Source organism: Notechis scutatus, chromosome 1 (genome assembly GCF_049901735.1).
Source record: "Notechis scutatus isolate UNSWTSFEM ecotype Mainland chromosome 1, rNotScu1.2, whole genome shotgun sequence".
Taxonomy (NCBI): domain Eukaryota; kingdom Metazoa; phylum Chordata; class Lepidosauria; order Squamata; family Elapidae; genus Notechis; species Notechis scutatus.
Window position 1 is genome coordinate 40,967,510 of NC_142009.1, and position 23,053 is coordinate 40,990,562.

The following is a 23,053-nucleotide window of genomic DNA, read 5'->3' on the forward strand; positions in this document are numbered from 1 at the left end:
GAGTCTATTTATATGTAGATGTAGGTCAATAGAATGAATCTAAATGTAAAAACATAACTGGTTTATGATTAACTACTATGATAACTAATGAAAGATACAGGAGTGATAAGTTCTAAATGTGGGACAGATCATTTTTGGCAATCTCAAGAAAATACATGTTTGAATTAAGAAGGCACTCACAGCTCACCCACACCTGCTCCAAAATACCTTGTAGCATTTGACTGTAGCATTAGAGAAACAAAATTATAAAAAAAGATTGAATTACAAAATGTTTTACACGCATGTGAAATTTAAAGCTGGTTGCTGAATGTAGCAAGAGTGCTACAGATAATACAAGTAAAGCATACAAATGAATAAATGGAATGCTTAGGTATACCACTGAGCAGGGAACAAGATATATGCACGTGTTCCCTTTGTCACTTATTTACAGATAAATGTGCAATGAATGCTTTTGGTGGTTACAGATGTGATGGCTGGGGAGTTTTTATGCAGGTGATGCTTTGCTGTTAATGGAAAATTTCTTTTATAGCAAAAGTTAGGGTAAATGATTCACTAAGGAGTATGCTTCTGAAAACTAACATATATGAACATATAAAAACCAAGGCTCTGTTTAAGGAAGAAAAATGGAATAAATCAGTGCAAGTCATATCTAAGTATTAAAAAAAAACTAGAATAAATCAATAAATTAATGGGCTTTTGTTATTTAATAAAATATTGCTTATTAAAATAAAACAGAAATTTTAGGATATGCAAATGTTGGTAAAAAGATACTGTAATGGGCAGTATGTTGTCTGTTGCAAGAAATAGTTATCAAATGAGAGCTTGGTACAAAAATGAGTGATCACTATGAAAAAAAGTACATTAGAAGGTTTGGCATTCAGAAACAATTAATGAAAATCAGACCACAAAACAAATACACAACAGAAGAATGAACAGGTTGAGAAGAAAGGGAAGACTAAAAAAGTTTAAGCGATGGAATTACAATTGAAGTGCAGAAAAATAAAGAGGTAAAAAGCCAGAGAAAAGCAATGCATGAAGCACCATATAGACAGATCAGAAACAAAAATAGCTAGGCACAGAGATATATGTTGAAGAATATTGGTGTAAACTAGTTTTACCATAGTTTCTTTTACTTTCTTTTTTAATTTCATGTTTTAATTTCTTTGGCTTACTATTTCATATTCTCCTTTGTATTTGATAGCTTAAATTGCCCCTCCAATTCTGTATTTCTTTTTCTTTTGATGGGAAATATTTTTAGTCTTAAATTTTCAGAATACACACAAACATGTTAACAGTTGGGCTAACTTAACATGCTATCTACAGTTTGAGGATATATTTCCTTAAGAGTTGGCATGCAATTCTATCAAGCAATGTGGTTTGCCAGCCTCCCAGTTCCTTATTATCATGTCTCATCTTATTCAGATATAAACATGCCAAAACTCTTGGGAATTTTAAACAGCATTTGGACAGATATGTGCAAAAGGAATATGGTAGAAGAGGCAAAGAGGGGCAGTAGCAGAAGGATTTATGGCTAGTGGAAAAGATAGGAGGTTGCAACCTGGATTGGAAACAAGAGAGGGTGACAGGACAAGTCAGAAAAATGATTAAAAAAGAAGAATGTCAAGGTAAATGTACTGGAGTTTGTGGGAAGGACCAGTGGCAACAACAGTTGAGGCAGAGAGACACAAATTTCTGTAAGAAACAGAATTAAGGAAAGGAGACCTCCAGGACCGTGATGGTGAACCTACGGCAGGCATGCCGGAAATGGCATGCAGAGTCCTCTCTGTCGGCACACGAGTCATTTCCCCAGCTCAGTTTCACTGCACGGCGCGCCTCCTGTCAGCCAGCTGATTTTCGGGTATCTGCCATGCATGCGCGGGGGCAGGGCACATGCAGGAGACACATGCACAGGGGGGAACGCAGGGTGTGTGTCATGTGCGCATAATCTTTAATGCCTGTTTATGTCTCTGATAGTTTTACAAGCATATCTTACAAATGAACAAACAGCGGTAGTACTTATTTCACTGATGCTAAGTGCTTCTTTATATTTTAATGCAAAATTAAATGATCCAGCATCTAAGGCATAGTAGCTGGGCAATATTACTTTGGTAATAATATGTTCTTAAAATTAAGAAGATGGCCAACAAAGTAAACAAAATCTATTTAAGGTACAAGGTAGAGATCTGATTTTTTTTTTTTTTGTATCTGTATCCTTTGACCTTGTGATGCTGCTGATATTTTATTTTATTTTTTAATGGAATGTCCTTAACCTGTTGTTGCCTTTACTTTTATTGAAGGGATTCTTTTTATGCTAGTCCCTTCGAGCCTTTGAATGAATGGCAGACAAATCTAGCAAACAAAATTAAACCCAATCCAACCTTTCTGGTTCTACTGGTATACAGAGACAATTAAAAAATAACTCAGATATTTTAAAGATTTGAAAAGATTTCTTACCAGCATACATGTGGAATGTAAGCCTCTCAATCAGTTTGACAACAGTTCCTGCCTTAATAATTGGGATTCCAGATTTGGGCTGCATGTTTTCTTCAAAAACAATATTTTCTGTAGAATCAGGTTCTGCAAATCTATATAGCTCAGGACTTGGAAATCTCATCTGCTCCTCTTTCTCTTCTTGCAACATTGTTACATCTAACATGCGTTCCAGGGTACTTCTGTATTGTAAAGAGATCAAGGCTGCCATCCAGTTGTTCTTCTCTTCAGCCGATTTAGCAGCAAAAATAACACTGTTCTCATCTTTTAAAATGATTTCAAAAGCATGCTTGTACTCGTTAGTGTTATCTTTATCATTGATTTGTACCTTTCGCATAAGAAATTTCTCTTTCAGACGATATTCTGCATTGCTAGCACCAGGCAGCCTTGGTTGGCCATGATTTGACTTACAACAAATCATCAAACCATCAAAGAGAAATATATGTCTTTCATGTTTGGCACCCACACGTGTGAGTGTTCCCTCCATAATAAATTCATTGCAGCACTGTCCAATGTCTTTTCCTTCCCATCCATCTATATTCTTCTGGATCTCGTTCATTTTCTTGATTGCTAGCTGCTTCCCCTTCATTTGTTGACTGTAGAATCGGCATGCAGATTCACTTTGAAAGAGGAGGAAGTAACAATCACATATTTGGCAGAAAAATAACAAGTTTGTTGACAACTAATGTGGAAAAGAGTTTAATAAGATCTAGAAGATGATAGAAAAAAACCCAGCAAGTTAGCTTCAACTGTATGCAGAAAATTTCAGATCTGAAAGCGTTGTCATGCTTAAAATGTAATTGACAAATCAACAGATTCCAGTCAGTTAGACTTATTTAACTGTCAAGTAGCAATTAATACTTTCTTAACAAATAAAAATATGAATATTACTTTCCATTCTTATGTATTACATTAAGATGCCCTAAACCATTATCAAATAGGTTAGTACAAAAACTGTTAAATGCTCTAAATTAATCTGCAAGATATTTTTGTTTGGATAATAGTCAACTAAAACTATTTTTTCTTTCTGCTTACCAGTAGAGTCTCAAGATGCATTTACTAGAAGCATGAAGGCAAACACACATACAACTTTACAACAATAGCTATCCGGACTTTGATGTCACTTCCTCTGAAAAATCATATTGTTTCAACTATTTTGTTCATTGTTTACTAAGAAAGGAAATTGAGAAATCCAGATCTATAGCACACTGCTCCAGGACTAAAAAGTAGGGAGAAAACAGAAGTGCGTTTACCTAAGCCTTCTCTTCGCAAGACTTTTGGAACAAATCCTTTCCATACTACTCTGAAGATTAAGCAGAGCTGTAATTGCTTGCTTCAAGCATTCTTTATCTTCTTCATCTTCACTCTTCTCTTCTAATTGCTATGAACAGGAGAACAATTTCTGAGTATAAAACCTTACAGATCAGTTTTTATCTTTCAGATAAAAGGCACTTCTTTTTGATGTAATTATGTTTGTAATAATCTAACAAATAATAATAATGCTATGAGAGGAAAGGGACAGTTTATCTACATAAAATTTCCTGGTGTTTATATGGAAAATTCAATATTATTTTCACAGCACTGCCAGATATTACCTGAGAATGGATGAAAAATGAACAAATCTTTCACTACATTAGTACCTTGTCGGCTTTTTGTCTCAAAACATATAATCAAATGAGCCACTTTTAATAGGCCAGTTTGGGGTGGTGGGACTTATAGGAAGTGAGAGATAACATTGACTAGGGAAAGGAATGGAAGTGGTGGAAGGAAGTGGGTAGGAAGGAGAAGAAAACAGCATTGAAATTCTCTCAATTCACTTTGTTTTGGATCTTTTTTCAAAATAATAATTTTATTAAAATTATAATTATATTAATAAAAAAATTATACCAAATGAAAAAGAAAAAAGAAAAAATAGAAGTTGCAGAAAGAGAAAACAAACAATATAATAAAAATAAAAAGAACTATATCATGACTCAGAGGATTCATAACAAATATAAACAATTGTACTAACTTATCAGCTTTTCTTAAAATACAATAATCTTTTTCTTCCCATGAAAATATTATCTGTGAGCAAATTCCTAAAACCTTGAAATTTCAGTCCTGATCAGCAAAAGACCATTAAAAATTATCAGAGACAACAACATATCTTAATCTTGATCAAAAAGCAACTTTATATCCGTTCATTTTACTTTTAAGTCTTGATCTTTAGTCCTTTCAAATCATGTCCTAGACTTTCTTTTCTTTTCTTGCACTTGTCACAAAATTCTTCAAAGGTATAACTCTTCTGTAAATCCAATATAGGAAAATTATCCAGGTCACTCTCCTGATTTATTATTTATATATCTCTTTTCATTACTAAGACATCAGTTAGTTTCTTTTGTATGTTGATCCTTTTCCACATCATTTTGTAGATTGTCATTTTTAAATCCACTTTCAGGTCAGCCTCAATTTTGTCCAATAAAACATGTTCCCCTTCCATAATATCTTTTATGGAGACAGTTTACCTATAGAGGCAGACAACTCTTAAAATTAATTTCTGGATCCATTGCTCAAAAATATCCCTCAATATGTCAAACGTTAAAATATTTCTCCCCATGTTGCTTTAATAAGTCAAATTTAAGTGTTCTTCTCCTTTAATTGTAATTGTAAGTTCCTTCTAGTTCCCTCTAGTATCCAACCTTCATACTCCCATCCTGTCATGTGTTTTCGTGAAATAATTCAAAGCAAAGGCACTTTCCTACAGGATTATTATTATTAATTCCAAATCTTATTTCAAATCATCTGGACCCTTTGTAACTTTCCAAAACCAAGTTATCTCCTTTTTGCTGCTTATTCAGAAATAAAATGTTCTTAAAAACTTGTTTTGCTGAGAATTGAAGGAAACTCACCAGTGAGTTTGTGATCCAGATTCTTAATAGCTAAAAAACAATTCACAAGCAATTTCCATAAGTGATTAGAAAAGAAAGTATGTAAATTCTGAATGTGCCAATTATGGTTTGAACAAGGTGGCTATTCGCTGTCTCCCAGAACTCTAAACCCACAAAAGGCAACTATCTTGAGAGTCTCCTTGCAAGGAGCAACTGTCTGGAATACTTGCAGGCGATCTCAAGTCCTCTCCTTCTCCAGGAAGGAATTATGAAAGCCCAATCTACTTGCCTGCTCTTCATTTTGCCGATCCTTGGCTTCACTTTTGCACAGCTGTCTTGAATGAACAAATTCTTCACTGCAAGTTCACTTTACTATGGATCTTCACAAACCTAGCACTTTTCTGCAAATGCTTATGTGTCTAAAAGGATTACTGCAAGTATTTTACTGACTGCAACGGAAGAAATTTAGAGCAGTGGTATTTTTTTTATGAGGAATTAGAAGGAGTTCTGAGGTAGGCAGGAGAATTTTGAAGTCTACACATGGTCTCCCTAGCAGACATCTTCTTAGTAAATAAAAAAAAAACACCTTTGTTTCCACAATAAACTCCCTAATCAACAGTACAAAGTACTGTACATCAACACTAACCAGTACCTAAATAGGAAAACTGCAAAAATACAAAACAACTTTTAAAATAGAATATAGTTAGATTTATAGTATACTATTTATTTTTCTTACATGTGGAGTTTTTAGAGTTTCAACATAGAAAAGAAAGTGGTGTAAAACTGCTGGAATAAAAGCAGGGAGATTTAGTGCTGTGGATGAGTTTGGACCAGCCATCTTCTCCAAGCACAATCTATTTCACAGAATGGATGTTTTTGAGAAAAAATGGGGAAAGGTCTCATGTATTCCTGGATGAAAGGTGGGATGTAAGTCCAAATAAATAAGAAACAAATTCTGAATTTATAACACTGATAAAGTAACATTTAGCAAATTTTGAAGTCTTTAAACAACAATAAAAAATAGTTATCTTTAAATTTTAGTTAATATGATATAAATCATAATAAGAAACAGCATACATGAAGAGAACACTTAAATTCTTCTTCCTCATTTCCCACTTTATGAATTTTGCTACTGAACTAGCAGTATCAAGCTCAACATACATATTGAAATTCCTGAAAATGGAGAACTTCTTTAGGGATATACCACTGACAGTTTATTGAAAACTTCATAGCAATAGTACTTAAGACTTATATACTGCTTTATAGTGCTTTACAGCCCTTTCTAAGAGGTTTACAGAGTCAGCATATTGCCCCCAACAATCTGGGTTCTCATTTTACCCACCTCGGAAGGATGGAAGGCTGAGTCAACCTTGAGCCTGGTGAGACTTGAACTGCCAAACTGCAGTCAGCCGGCAGTCAGCAGAAGTGGCCTGCAGTACTGCACTTTAACCACTGCAGTTCATAAATATTAGATGGAATTATTTTTTCTTACCTTTAAAAGTTCAAAATAGTGAAGACAATGGTAAACAGGAACTAGAAGTAGCCTAGGTAAAACATACTGAACAGCTTCTTTAAAACCATATCCAATTGACTGGAAATTAAAAAAAAAGTATTTCAGTGTTACAAGTAAGTCTTATGATACCTACAATATCCATTATATAAATGTATTACTTAACATACCTGCAAATAGAAGGCTGCTCCGGGCTTTGATAACTGGCTAAGAAAATGATCATGAAAGCCAGTCCGTAAAATATCCTGAGTGTATGATTCATAAGGATCAAATGCTAGCTCCTAAAGAAAGGTTTGAAGAATATTTCAATTATCTCATTGTTTCAAATTATCGTGTCAACATACATTCAAACATTCATCAATCTATATATCATTGCTTTAAATTAATGAAAAAATATCTGACACAGACATATGGGGGGGGAGGTTTTTTTTTTCAATGTACCATATTCTTATTTCTACACAATGTACTATATTCTTATTTCTACACAGAAAGTTATTGGTGTTTTTGTCTTTCAGTGTTTACAGAAATAAAATGGTTTAAAGTGGTCATGATTACAATCTTTTAAATTAAAAAATCTGAAATCACAATATGTAGACCCAATAGTAAACATAAAGCTACATTAAAGATTTCAGATATTTACTAGGCATTTTCCAGTTCCAACAATAATGAATTAAAATTTTTATATTTAACTAAATTTGGGTGGAGGGTCCAGTAGCAGAGCAGAACGAGGGGATTCTCTTGAGTTTTTATATAAAGAATGTATAAGAGGGAAAATAAATACTGAATTCCGAAGTGATGATTTCCCCCTAAAAATGTGCACATAAAGAGAAATGATTCTTATCATGCTTGTGTATCTGACCTGAACCTTCATTGGAACTAGAAAGTTGCAATTACTCTTGAGTAAACATTGACATCTGGTCCCTATATGTCAATGCATTTTCCTTAGTGACAATATGAATCACTTATGTCATGGCTGGGATTATTTTATTTCACCTCCTGCTAGCAATAGCAATAGCACTTAGACTTATATACCCCTTCACAGTGCTTTTTTCTAAGTGGTTTACAGAGTCAGCATATTGCCCCAACAATCTGGGTCCTCATTTTACCCACCTTGGAAGGATGGAAGGCTGAGTCAACCTTGAGCCTGCTGAGATTCGAACTGCCAAATTGCAGGCAGGCGGCAGTCAGCAGAAGTAGCCTGCAGTACTGCACTCTAACCACTGTGCCACTGTTATAGTTTTATAAAACTTTTACAGGTAGTCCTTACTTAATGACCACAATGGTGACCAGAGTCTTGGATCTTAAATGAAGTGGTCATTACATGAGATGCCCATGTGACCATTTTGCTCAACAACCACAATCCCAAGACTCCTTGTTGCAACTGTTAAGCAATCTCATGGGTCATTAAGCGAATGGAGTCATTCTTCATGCCTACTGCAAGTCCAGAGGGATTTTGAGCTCCGTGCTTGCTCAAATTTCACAGCCAAGGTCCATGTCTGGACTTTGGAGTCCTTCTATCACCACCTCTGCAGAGACACAGCAAGCACAGATCAGCAGGGAGCTCTTTCAGCCAGCCCGAGAGAGGAAAGAGTCTTCCTGACAGACAGGGGCTGCTTGCAACATTCCCTGCCAGCTTCTCCATAGACTTTCTGGGGAGGATGGCAGAGAACTGTAAAGGGTGATGATGCGATCATGGGGAACTTGGCAACTAGTTGTAAATGTGAATAAATTGCCAAGTACCCAGATCACTATCATGTGACTGCATGGTGGTATAATACAACATTTTGTGACAGTCAGAAGTGGTTCACAGGTCGTCAAATATCCAAGACAATAGAGACTTTGAACAATTATTAAATGATTGACTGTTAAGTGAGGACTACCTGAATTGTTTGATGGATTCCTATTAAAATGTCAATCAGATCTGACCTTGCTTTCAACCCTGAAGCTGACCTGACCAAGGCCATTTTGATGCTTCAGTGTTGCCACACGGGAGCTGGGGGATACAGAAAATGGAATAGAGATAGTTGGGGTTTGTAGCCAAAACAAAATAGTTTCTCCTGGGAACCAAGGACATTCCCACAGATGGCCGGAGAGAGGAGAAGTGAAGTTACCAAGCAACTGGACGATACCTTGATTGGACCATGTGACTGGTTGTTTGGTGAAGGGAGAAAACTTTTACTTTTAATAAGGTGAAAAGCACGGGAGCATTCAGAGTCCGTTTTCACCAGCCTGTGCCAATATGATATATCCAATACGATATATCCATTGGTATGACTGTGGCCAGTCATTCCAATGCCAAGATCCAGCCACTCTATGGCCTGCTTGTGATTTGAAGATCAGCAGGCACAATCTTCTCATGACTGTTGGAAAGTCTTACAAGTTTTCTGAAAATTTTACAAAGCATTGTGAGAATGGTTTGAGTGGCTTTGGGTAGAAGGCCTAGCATAGCCAGCAGCTGCCTTGCAAGAGTCAGGTGTGACTTGTCAGCACCAACAGTAAGATGGTGAATGTCCAGTAAAGTGTCTTAGTTCATCTGGAGGCTAAATATCACGTTACATGGTGCCTGGGCCTGGGATGGGGCTTGAGGTGGCACTCATTGTCAGTTCTCGAGACTCTGGGGCTGAAGTAGAGGCCCAGTGTTGGTTAACTGAGACTGCTGAAGACCCCAGGTCTTTCGTTTGGTCCCAGCACCAAGTTATGCTACTGTGCAGAGAAGCCAAGAGGGCAGAGATAGGGAGATAGGTGAGTTGGAGGAGTGAAAGAAGAGGTAGTCCCTTACTTCACTGAAGCTCAGGCTGAAAAGGATCAAGCCAGGAATGGCTTGGATCAAGATGAGTCTTTGCCTAATCAGTGGGACATGATAATGATGGCTACAAAGACTGCCAGTATTAATGTCACTAAGTGATGCAGGTATGTGATATCATGCTTTATAATCACATCGCTTAGTAACAGAAATTCTGATTCCCAATTATCATCATAATCTTCAAGCCAACATAAGTATAGCTCCCCTTTAGGATCTATACATTCAAGAGATCATTCTGGAGAAAGGTAGGGGCTTCAACTGTGTTCCCTTTCTCCTGAACTCTCCATCAATTTGGACAAATGACAGGAAAGGGCTTTAGGTCTAGAAAGCAATGAGATACTAGAAAGTAATGAGATATTATTGTATTATTGTACAATATTAATGTCTGATTACATTATTCAGTTCCCCTCAGTAGCCTAGTTTTATATACCATAGTAAACTAAATAGGATGGCACTAAGACTTCACTGCAGAATTCTAACTTCTCAAATGACTAAATGACTCAACACCTAGCTTTATCAAGGCTTCAAGAAGTCCAAGAAAATCAAAATAATCACACTTCCTCTGTCTTTCATACAACAAAAATTATTCCATAGGGCAACTAAGATTGAATGCCTAAAACAAACATTGGATCACTGTTTGAATGAAGCATCTTCACCTTTTATTAATAGGGTTGGGAAAAAGTTTGATTTGAAGATTCAATTTAAAGATGATTTTATTAATCTCCAAATCAGATTAATCATCAAACTGAATCAGCTACCTTCAAATCTATTCAATAGCTTTTGCATGCCGAAGAGTCCCCCCCGCCCAAAAATAGAATCAATGTTTTGTATAAGACTGAAACTGATCCATAAATCCCTAATAACTTTTTTTTGTGAAAATGCAAACACAGACAGCACAATCTGCTAAATAGTTAAAAAGTATAGCAATGTTATACTTCAACCTTGGGGCCAAAAGTAACTGCTGACAACATATTACATTTTTTAAAAATGTATGATTATACCCAAGTCAGAAAAACAGGAAAATAGAGCATAGTAGCCCATTCATAAATAATATTACCTACCTCAGCTAAATCTTCAAAACAGCTTCCTACTAATGGATGGGGACTGCCTTCATCAGTCATTTCTACTGTATCTTCAATATGGCCTAGCAATTTCACACTAAGTTCATGAATATCTGATACTCGGCTGAATATATTTTCTACATCCTGAAAAACAAATACATTGATAAATAATATACAGAAGTAGGAATTTAAATATTTAAATATTAAATGTGTTGATCATGGGACATTCCACATAGGAATGTGGTTGAATGAAATAGTATTCTACACAATGGGTCTTCATATTCAGCGTTTACTATTTATCTCATTTATTCTCTACTTAGCCCGCACAGACACTCTTCCCACCTTAGATACAAGGCTTTTCAGATTTCTTCTTTAATTAGATTTACACTTCAAACTCAAAACAGCAAGAAGAAACAAAACAGAAAGGTTTTTTTTTTCAACTTGTGGTTAGTAATCTAACTTGTTTATAGTCAAGAATTAATCATAAAGGGTGTGTGTGTGTGTGTGTGTGTGTGTGTGTAAATATATATATATATATATATATATGTGGTATTCAGCTTTGTTCAGGTATTTTCCCATGTCATTATAGTCATGCTTTTAAAGTTGTAGCAACGTTTCAGCAGAATCTCATCTGCCATCATCAGGCTTCTGTATTGTGTTCATCTGTGAGTCAGACTTTCACAGCCGTTTCTGTTTTAAATTTGGTGCTAGCCTACTGCTACTTTACTTTACTTTACTTTCTAACTGCTGTGTTAGAATGTTTTTTCTTCATCCTGGTTGGTTGGGAGTCTTGGTCTGTGTTTATTGGTCTTGGAGTTTGCTGTGTTAATATTTATGAAACTTGACAATACAGGAAAACAATGTTGCCAGTCAATCAAGACAAAAAAAAGTCACAAAACAGACAGAAGATATTAGAAACACCAATCAAGCAGAACACAGCAAACTCCAAGACCAATAAACACAGACCAAGACTCCCAACCAACCAGGATGAAGAAAAAAACATTCTAACACAGCAGTAGGCTAGCACCAAATTTAAAACAGAAATGGCTGTGAAAGTCTGACTCACAGACGAACACAATACAGAAGCCTGATGATGGCAGATGAGATTCTGCTGAAATGTTGCTACAACTTTAAAAGCACAACTATAATGATGTGGGAAAATACCCGAACAAAGCTGAATACCATACATGTAAGTACCCGCAAAAACTTAAGAAAACACACACACACACACGTGTGTGTGTGTGTGTGTGTGTGTGTGTGTGTGTGTGTATGGTATTCAGCTTTGTTCGGGTACCATACATATAAATACCTGCGAAAACTTAAGAAAACAAATATATATATTCATTCATTCTAGCATAACCACAGAAATGAAACTGCTAATTTACAATTGGTATCACTTACCTGTAACAATTACAGGTAGCCCTCGACTTATGACCATTTAACAATTGTTCAAAGATATGACTGAGCTGAAGAAAGTGACTTACACAGTTGTCACACCTAGGACCATTGCAGTGTCCCTGCAATCACATGATCAAAATTTGGGTGGCAACTGGCATATACTTATGGCAGTTGCAGCATTTTAGGATCATGTAATTCCCAGGGTGCTTTGACAAGCAAAATAATTGGGGGAAACCGGATTCACTTAAAGACAACAGCAAAACAAAGGTTGTAAAATCAGGTGGGATACACTTGACCACATTGTTTAGTGAAGGAAGTTCCAATCCCAATTGTGGTCGTAAATCAAGGACTGTCTGTAAAGAGAAATATAAAATATCCAAATACTTTATTTCACAGGGTTTTTTTGTGAGAGTTACAACTCTCACAAAAAGAGAGTTACAGATTTAGTTTTATTTCTTTGCTACTATGTTACATATTAGCAAATTAGAATTATGAGGAAGTAAAAATGTATGGAATTACATTTAGACTTTTTTTTAACTTTATAAGAATTACAGTAATTAGGTGTGTGTTTATTATACCACACAGATATATAATGTGGAATAGATTTGAATATACTAATTTCTTGGACATTTTATGCTTTGTTAATTGTTAATTGTATTCTTGTATTTATAGCCATTTTGGGCAGGAAATTGCCTCAAAAGAAAGCTCACCATAATATTTTAGTCCATTTACAGGATGCAATTGACTCCTAGTATTAAAAATCTAAATTAATATTCATAAAGTGATACTATGATATGTAACTTTGAAAGGTCACCAAATGAACTGTTGTAAGTCAAGGACAACCCTGTACATAGAATGGACTTACAACCATTCATTTAGGGACCGGCTGAAGTTACAACAGCACTGAAAAAAATATTTATGACCATTTTTCACATGACTGTTGCAGCATCCCCACAGTCACATGATCAAAATTCAGACACTTGGTAATTGACTCATATTAATGGCAACTGCAGTGTCCTGCGATCACTGCAATTGATCTGGTTACATCTTTTGTAACCTTTTGGCAAGCAACGTCAACGGGAAAGCCAGATTTACTTAACAACCATGTTACTAACTTAACAACTACAATGACACACTTAACAACTGTGGCAAGAAAGGTTATAAAATGGGACAAAACTCACTTAACAACTATCTCACTTTGCAACAGAAATTTTGGGCTCAATTGTGGTCATATATCAAGACTACCTGTACCAACAGTAACAGTGCTTTGGGGGGAATCCCAAAACAACTAGAACACTACTTGAATACTATCTTTTATAACAGTTGTTCTACTTTTACTTGCAGGTCTTTGATTTTGTGATTTTCTCCAGTTCTTTTCTATTTTGCTGCCTCCAGGTACTGCAATGTCCACTAGCCAGACTTGTTTTATTAGCAATTGTTTAGTCTGAGGTGTAATATGACAGGTGCCTAACTGAATTCTAAAGTCCCAGAGCAATTTAATTTCTTAATTTTCTATTACTTTGTTTATTTTATGGCCGTACCAGTTACTTGCAGGTAAGTGGTATTTCTTGCAGATATTCCAATGAACCACCATTGCTATTTTGTTTGTAGCCAGTCTACCACCTTCAGTTACCATCCTGAATACTTTAATATTCATGATTTGCCTAGCTCACCTCAAGCGTAGACTCTTCTTCTTTTCCTCTACTGTGAACATGACTTTTAAAAGGTTTCTTTGGAGGGTGTTGTTTTTAATTTATAGACTTTCTATTTTTTAACAAAGCAGACAAATCCTCTTATGATATGAAGGCTATTCAAGAGCATTTGATTATCATTTTTATCTATTTGTATATTCAAAATCTTTTAATAATGTCAGTAGGATCATCTCAGTCCCATGCTTGTTAAAACTCTTAAGGAATTCTAGAAGTTTTTTTAGACTTTTAGAAAGTTCAACTGGTCTTAGCTCTAGAAGAAAGCTGGCATACATATACAATGAAGTATGTTACAGATGTCTAGATAGCCAACAGAATTTGGGGCTCAAATGGCTACATTATAAGCATATAATTAAAGCATACATACATACATACATACATACATATATATTTAGAACAAGCATGAACTTGATTTTAAGATGCTATGTTCTTTATGTTTTTTCCTAGCCCTCTAATAAAATATTTTTCCTAAATAATGCTGACAATATATTAAAAAATAAATTCAAGGCACTTACATGACCTGAAAACAATTTTGGATTGGTAATAAAAGGTTCTCTAAAAACTTTTATTATGAGATTGAGTTCCCTTATATATTGTCGAACTTCTGCCATGAATGACTTTACAAGATCATAATAGGTTTGTTCTCCTGATGTGGAAGGTTCCTCATCAGATAACGTCAGGGTACTAATATCCTCTACATCTTGATGGAACATATCCATCAACACCTGTTTGAAAAAGAGGAAGATCTTAATACCAGATATCAAAAAAGACTATTGTATTGTACAATTGAATAATAAACTGTCACTGTGAAAATTAAAATAATACACTATCTCCCAGAAGTGGGTACACCCCTCACATTTTGTAAATATTTAAGTATATCTTTTCATGTGACAACACTGAAGAAATAACACTTGGCTACAATGTAAAGTAGTGACTATACAGCTTGTATAACAGGGTAAATGTGCTGTCCCCTCAAAATAATGCAACATAGAACCATTAATGTCTAAACCCCTGGCAACAAAAGTGAGTACACCCCAAAGTCATAATGTCCAAATTGGGCCCAAAGTGTCAATATTTTGTGTGGCCGCCATTATTTTCCAGCACTGCCTTAATTCTCTTGGGCATAGAGTTCACCAGAGCTTCACAGGTTGCCACTGGAGTCCTCTTCCACTCCTCCATGACAATGTCATGGAGCTGGTGGATGCTAGAGACCTTGCGCACCTCCACCTTCTGTTTCAGGATGCCCCACAGATGATCAATAGGGTTTAGGTTTGGAGACATGCTTGGCTAGTCCATCACCTTTACCCTCAGCTTCTTTAGCAAGGCAATGGTTGTTTTGGGGTCGTTATCATGTTGGAATACTGCCCTGCAGCCCAGTCTCTGAAGGGAGGGGATCATGCTCTGCTTCAGTATGTCACATTTTGGCATTCATGGTTCCCTCAATGAGCTCTAGCTACCCGGTGCTGGCAGCACTCATGCAGCCACAGATCATGACATTCCCACCACGCTTGACTGTAGGCAAGACACACTTGTATTTGCCATCACACACGCTTGACACCATCTGAACCAAATAAGTTTGTCTTGGTCTCAGAGGACCACAGGACATGGTTCCAGAAATCCATGTCCTTAGTCTGCTTGTCTGCAGCAAACCATTTGTGGGCTTTCTTGTGCATCATCTTTAAAAGAGGCTTCCTTCTGGGACGACAGCCCTGCAGGCCACTTTGATGCAGCATGCAGGGTATGGTCTGAGCACTGACAGGCTGACCACCACCCCGCCCCTTAAACCTCTGCAGCAATACTGGCAGCACTCATACATTTCCCAAAGCCAACCTCTGGATATGACGCTTAGCATGGGCACTCAACTTCTTTGGTCAACCATGGCAAGGCCTGTTCCGAGTAGAACCTGTCCTGTTAAACCGCTGTATGCTCTTGGCCACCGTGCTGCAGCTCAGTTTCAGGGTCTTCGCAATCTTCTTATAGCCTAGGCCATCTACAATTCATTTTTTCAGACCCTCAGAGAGTTCATTGCCATGAGGTGCCATGTTGAACTTCCAATGACAAGTATGAGAGAGTGAGAGCGATAACACCAAATTTAGCATACCTGCTCCCTCTTCACACCTGAGACCTTGTAACACTATGGAGTCACATGACACCAGGGAGGGAAAACGGCTACTTGTGCCCCATTTGGACATTATCACTGAGGGGTGTACTCTTTTGTTGCCAGGGGTTTAGACATTAATGGCTGTATGTTGTATTATTTTGAGGGGACAGCACATTTACACTGCTATACAAGCTGTATACCCACTACTTTACATTGTAGCCAAGTGTCATTTTTTCAGTGTTGTCACATGAAAAGATATTCTTAAATATTTACAAGATGTGAGGGGTGTACTTATTTCTGTGAGATACTGTATATAAGCAAGTACTTGTCTGAATGAAAATCATATCAGCAGAAGGATTCTTACAATGATACCTTACTTTAAGTAAGCATAACAACTCAAGTAGATATTTCATCACAATCTCATTTGACACTCAAGGAAGCTGCTAATTATACAGAATTGTGCAACAGTCAGAATCTCAAGATTCTGTTAAACATTTTCACTCAGAAATACTGATGAGTGCATCAATATCATGAACCACCAACTGAAGAATGGAAAGCGCAAAGGAGATGTTCATTATTTCCTTTTTAATGCTGCAGCCTTTTGAAAAATTGTTGGAGGACCAAGATATTAGCATGAAAGATGATGCTAAGAGAAACAAATGAGAATTCAATTTCCTACTTCTCAGAAGCTCATGTCCATGTCTAAATTCAAATAGTACCAAGATGACATAGCGATAAATATAACTGTATATACCTTATCAGCACACATTGCCACTTTGATGTCCTGCTTAGTAATTTCATCATGCCTTATATTTCGAACATAGTTTCCAACCAGTTTTAAAATATCTGCAGAAATGTATTCCAATACAGCTACAATGTAAACAGATACTTGATGGTCAACTTTATATCCCAGGACTTCCTGAAAGAGATAAACTTATTTTAATATTTCATTCAGACACACTTAGTAAATGTATATATACATTTAGAGTACACCATGGTGGTCAAAGGAGCAAAGCTTAACTTTTTATTTCTGAATGTCTGTTTTTAAAGTTTTTATAAAATGCCGTATGAGCCATACTTTTTGGATTTTTCTTTCACTTTACTTATGAAGAATTTAAAGTATTTCTTGCACATCTGTTATTTTGCTGATGTAAAAAAAAGTATTTATTTGAAATATTTATATGGCTCAGGCAATATGACTCAGATTGGAACATAAGAGCTAATAAAACACAGCACAAAACATTAAAAACCATATAAACCAATAAAATGGTGATCAGAACTGAAATACACAATATTCACTAACTGGGAGTTCTGCTCATCCTGAATCAAGCACCCAGAGACATAACAGATCTTAACTGACTTACTGCAAAGTCAGGCCCAACCATTTGTCAATGAAGGTACGGGCGGGGAATCATTCCAAAGAGCAGGGACCAGCACTGAGAAGGCACACATGGGTCCCACAAGCTGATACCCAGAGTAAACTATCTTGCAGCATATGGGATGAACAGATACTCTTGGGAGCAGACAGTCCTCAATATAACCCAGAATTTGATTGTTCTGTATTGGATGTTGCACTATTTAATCAAATGTTTGATATTAGTATTTTATGGAACAAAGTATAGTAACTCAGATGACACATTGGTGATGATGGCATATGTATTTTTAGAATTACATTGTATTTTTACTTTACTTTAAATTATTTAATATTGCCGCCCACTCCAAAAGATTCTGAACAGCTTCCAAATTCAATAAAAAGAGCAGAATAAAAGAGTTAAAACAAAACCTATACAGTAGGCAGCCCAAACTAAGGCAACTAGAACTAGAAATGATGCTGACAGGATGGAATAAGGATATTATGGGGAATTGACCAATAAATCACTCCTACATTAACACCATGCCTTGGAACAGAGGCAGGTTTATAATTTCACCTCTTTTAGAGAAGTATCACAGAGCTGTCAACCAGTAGAACACCATGAAGGCTGCATCATTTTCCCTTCACTGGAAGTATTTAAACAAAGGATAGATAGCCATCTATCCAAAATATTTTAATAGACCCTCCATGAAACGGATGATTAGACTACATAATCTCTGAGATCACTTTCAATTCTATGATGTTATGAAAATTGTAACCTTCAACCTTTCTCCAGAGCTATGGCAAGTTTAAATGTTCCAAGTCTCCAAGTCTCATGTGTCACAGACACATATAACAAGGAAGAAATCCTTTTCTCAACCTAAAGAGAAGGGCAGGGATAATGCCTGGTCTTTGCTTTGCTGAAGCACCTGCAAGTTCTTCATCATCTAATCCTCATCAGAGTAACGGGAGAAGTAGCACACTGACCGTCAAACTTTTTACTGGCTACTAATGCCAGTTAAAATATGCAGATATCTAATTGCAATCTTTATTAAGAGTGACAGATGGTTTAAACCGATCTAGATAGATTGGAAAATTCTATTTGTAAGTTTTAAGAAATTAATTTCTCTTTTAAAATATTACTGGTTATTTGAAAAGCAAACTAATCTATTGAATTTGTAATATTTTATATATTGTCTTCATATTACTTACCTTTAAGAGTGGATGAATTTTTTCTACTGGAAGAAATAACGGATTTCTTCGCTTCCTCTTTTCAATGGCAGATTGCGCATCAGCTATTGCCCATTTATCAATTGGATGAGGAAAACTTTTTTGGACACGATCCTTGGAACATACAGAGGAAATATATAGAGTTAAATATATAAACAGTAGATAGCTTTTTGCATTACCATGTCCTGAGTAACTAAAGCTGCTTTTTTTTGGGGGGGGGGGGGATTTTTTAACAACTCTATTTCATTTTACCTTCAAAGCACAATGTATAACATGCACAGCAAATTATTTAATCCAAAATTATAATGGGATAGGCTCAAATAAACCATGCACAATTGATAAGACTTGTGGTGGTGCGATGGTTAGAATGCAATATTGCAGGCTAACTCTGCTCACAGCCAGGTATTCAATCCTTACTAATCAAGGTTGACTCAGCCTTCCATCCTTCTGAAGTTGGCAAAATGAGGACTGAGATGGTTGGGGACAATATGCTGACATTTGTAAACTGATCAGATCGCTGTAAAGCACTAGGGACCAGTATATAACTTTACTGCTATGCATTTAAAACAATTAAGCAAATTAGTTTTATTTGACATCTTTAAAATAGTTATGGCATTAGACAAATATCCCTTCAGGGGAACATTTGAGAACTGCAATGTCACCAAAGAATGCCTTCATTCTACACTTCTCTTACAAAGGTACTAAGAGAAGATCCTCATCCAATTATTTTAATGCACAGGTGAGCTAATGGGGGGGAATACTCTTAAGATCTTTAGGATTTAAGATACTTTGAATATAAAGATATGAACCATTAATTAGAGTCATGCTCAGAGGTGAATGGGCAGCTGTTAAAATTTTATTCAGAATATGATCCCACATATTCAAATCAGCTAACATTCCAACTACAAAATTCTGCAGTAGCAAAAATAGCTGGTGTTTAGTATATTCTGCAGTCACAGATACCAACATACTCTAACAGGGTCAAACACAATTTGCTGCTTCATAACATTTTATTTACTTACTTACTTATTTTTCCTCCCATATCCCATATCCTTCCTTTGTGCCAAAGGAATTTTCAATATAGCAGTAGAAATAAACAATGCAACATAGCAAAATTATGTCAAAATTTTATAACAATTAAATACATATTTTATACTTAAGTATCTATAAGTTAAAAATAAATTATGGGTACTTCTTAATACAGGTAGGTCTCTTTAGGTCTCTTGTGACTTATGATCACAATTGAGACCAGAATTATCATTAGAAGTCATACCAGTCATAAATCAAATCAGACCTGATTTTATGACAATTTTTATAACGGTTATTAAATGCAGCCACTTTGAGCTGTCATTAAACAGTTTTAAGTTGAGATCTACTTGTATATCAACAAGAAGAACATCAATAATGTATAGAATGAACTACGTGGTACCTCTACATCTGAGAAACTTCTTGGCTGAGCTTGACACAGCATATTTAGTAACTGCAGAATTAACTCCTCAACATACTGCAAAGCATCTTCTGTAGAAGATAGTTTAGGGTGGACTTGCATCTGAACCTATATTCAACAAATAATTAAACTTATAAGACAATTCATTACAAAAATGTGGACAGCTAAGAGCCTGGTGGCCTACAAAAGGCATATTAAAAACCTTAGATTCAGACCATAGACATCAAGAGTATTTAAACTGTGAAAGGAAAAAGACACGAAGAATGAAAGCAGCATTACGGTTAAGACAAAGAACTGTGCATTGAAAATTACTGGTTCAGATTTGTGAACCACTATGAACTCACTAGATGAAATTGAATACAAAGGCAAGAAAGTGTTCAAAGAAATATAAAAACTTTGACTTGGTCATCTTAAACCAGCAGACAAGGTGATTAACACATTTCCTTTACAGAGTACCATTTCTGATTGCAATTCAAATGACTGAAATTGCATATTAAAAATTATCCCAAAAACTTATTTCTTGGAATATTGAAGCAACAAGGGAAAAGGACATTTGTAATTAACAGATATCCATATCTTTTATTATTTTAAAAATATGAAATAAGCTATATATAAAACATAGGTGATATATTATGACATTTATGTTTTATTACATTTATGTTTAAAGTATACTTTAGTTTTTGCTAGGAAAATGGGCAAGAGATAGTGCAACAACCTTTTAAAGAGCAAAATGGTGGGAATCCTAAACTTCACCCTAAGTAACACAGAAGTATTGAAAATTCAACAGGTTGACCAACTTTTAAGTACCACTGGGCACAAAACTATTATAAAGGATATCAGTAATATGCTAATATTGAGTGAGATGGGAAGTTTCTAAATTTGATGTATAAAATAAGTTTAATTTTATTTATCTGCAGAAAGCATGATTATAACATGAAGAAACTGAAGTAATGTTTTACTTTAGTGACAAGATTAAGCATATAAAGTATTTAGAAACAGCAGTAAATCTGAATATTCATTTATACTTTCCAAAATATATAAACACTACTGCATTAATTTATTTTCCTATAACTTTTACCTTGATTGAAACCTATATTTTAACAATACCATATTCGCTTACTCAGAAAATGACACTGCTTTCAATTGTCAAGTTTCATAAATATTTAGAGATGTAAAAATCATATGGTGTTCATTGTAAAGCAGACAACAAAAAGACTCAACTTGTATTAGCACAATTCTTTAGGTGCACCCATTTGATGAAAAAGACTAGTATCTGAATCAAACAAGAAATAGAATTAGATACTGATGAGACAACAATATCTGATGCAGAATACCCTCCTCTTTATTTTATAAACAAAGGAGATTCAAAGGCTAGGATTTGATTGTAGAACATGCTAAAGCCAGAATGTGGCTTGTTTGGTTTTGAATATTAAATAGGCCATCATTAATAGAAGCAAAGCTTATCACATTTGAGAAAATATCTACTAAGCACTCTGCCCTTAACAGTGGCCAGTCAGATATTGAAGAACCTTATAAGCAGGAAATAAAGGTAATGATTACCTGCTTGCTTGCCTCAAACAGTTTCTCAGTTTTATTGCCTTGGTATATGAAGTCCTATTTAATTAACATACAATCAGTTTCCCATATGTGTATCCAATGGCTAGGTATCCTGTACATATATACATACTTGTCAGATCTTATGAGTTGTCAGTATGAGAACTTCAGAAATCCGTAGACCTCACAAATTTCAATCATTTAATGTGTCCTGGAAAAATATTGTGCTACAGCAGTCATCACCTGAAAATGCTTCTCTACAGTGATCCTATCTAAGAGTGCAGCCCTAAATTTATGTTGCCTGGTGAACATGAGTAGGATATTGCAGAGATAATGGTCTGAGTGGAAGGTGGAGGTTCCAATAATACAGTACATTTTATTTGCCAAGGATTGGGAAAGATGTAAAGTTCTGTCAGCAATGGCTGGATGAAGGGTACTTTGGTAATTGGGCAGCTTAGCTGAATTCAAACTGTTGGAGTCACCAATTATGCCAATGGTACAGTTAATCTACAACCCTTGTGTTCAATGGGAGGATGCTTAAAATACAACATTGCACAGAGCTGAAAAGTTTGAAGTTGTTCTTCACTTACTTTCTAGGTCAGCAAATACCAGCAAAGCTGGGAATAAAGGAGACTTACTTTCCAAAGCTATTAGTTCCTTTCTTTTCCCTTCATTATTGTCTTCCCTCATGTTTTGTGTACATTATTTTTGTATACACAATTCAACAAATATCATATAGAAAACTGAAATAAACAGAAATCAACACAAAGATAATTCCAATATTGTATGAGGTTAAAACAGACATAGACCACAGCTTATGGTTTCATTTCCTCCTCCCTTGCCAAAGTTGATTTCTGTTTGGGTCTTTTGTCCATAGTAGACACTGAGGCTTAATTTCTGCAATCCAAAACATCAGTTACATATTTTTTTATGAGTAGGACTTACACTAAGATTTCTAAACAAGCACAGTAATCACACTAAGTGATTTGACTAGCAAATAAGAGACATTAATATTAACTAAATGTGAAAAGAGCAGGTAGTTTAAATATAGGTGAAAGTATTTGTGTGTGTATACACACACATTTTTGAATTACAACTAATTACTATTCTAGAATTAGATTAAAAAGATATTTCAATAGTATCAACATTCAATGCAATACTACCAGGTAGTAGTAAATTTAAGATATTGGATAATGATTATGAATTCAACATTCAGCAATAGAGGTTTTATTTGGTGACTTGGGATGATCATTTTCTCATCTCATCTCACTCTATGCATAAGAATAGCATGGGGAAAAAAATTGGAGGAGGAACTGCAGTGTCCCCTATATTGTACTCTTGAAGGCAGCAAAGCTAACACATAAATGAAATAGATACTATTGATAGCAACACTTCCTTTAATTAAACTATAGCTTGTAGTAGTAGTCAACTGACAGATTTCCAGTAAACAAGGTAAACTAGGGAAGCAGCTGCAAAACCTTATGTTTTTCAACTGGAGCGTAAAAGTTTAAGCACAATCTTGATGTAACACA

At 35.5% G+C, this 23,053-nt stretch overlaps 1 protein-coding gene across 1 annotated transcript in view; it reads right to left on the reverse strand.

The window, feature by feature from the left end:
• The window catches only part of SOS1 (SOS Ras/Rac guanine nucleotide exchange factor 1), a 44,701-nt gene that overhangs the window by 19,802 nt on the left and 1,846 nt on the right, over positions 1 to 23,053 (reverse strand). Inside the window, exons 2-10 of the mRNA XM_087961648.1 lie at positions 19,950 to 20,075; positions 18,503 to 18,634; positions 16,694 to 16,858; positions 14,354 to 14,563; positions 10,732 to 10,875; positions 7,038 to 7,148; positions 6,850 to 6,948; positions 3,744 to 3,871; positions 2,455 to 3,110 (exon numbers count right to left, since the gene is read on the reverse strand). Of these exons, the coding sequence (XP_087817774.1) occupies positions 2,455 to 3,110; positions 3,744 to 3,871; positions 6,850 to 6,948; positions 7,038 to 7,148; positions 10,732 to 10,875; positions 14,354 to 14,563; positions 16,694 to 16,858; positions 18,503 to 18,634; positions 19,950 to 20,075 (1,771 nt within the window). The remainder of the gene's footprint in view (positions 1 to 2,454; positions 3,111 to 3,743; positions 3,872 to 6,849; positions 6,949 to 7,037; positions 7,149 to 10,731; positions 10,876 to 14,353; positions 14,564 to 16,693; positions 16,859 to 18,502; positions 18,635 to 19,949; positions 20,076 to 23,053) is intronic.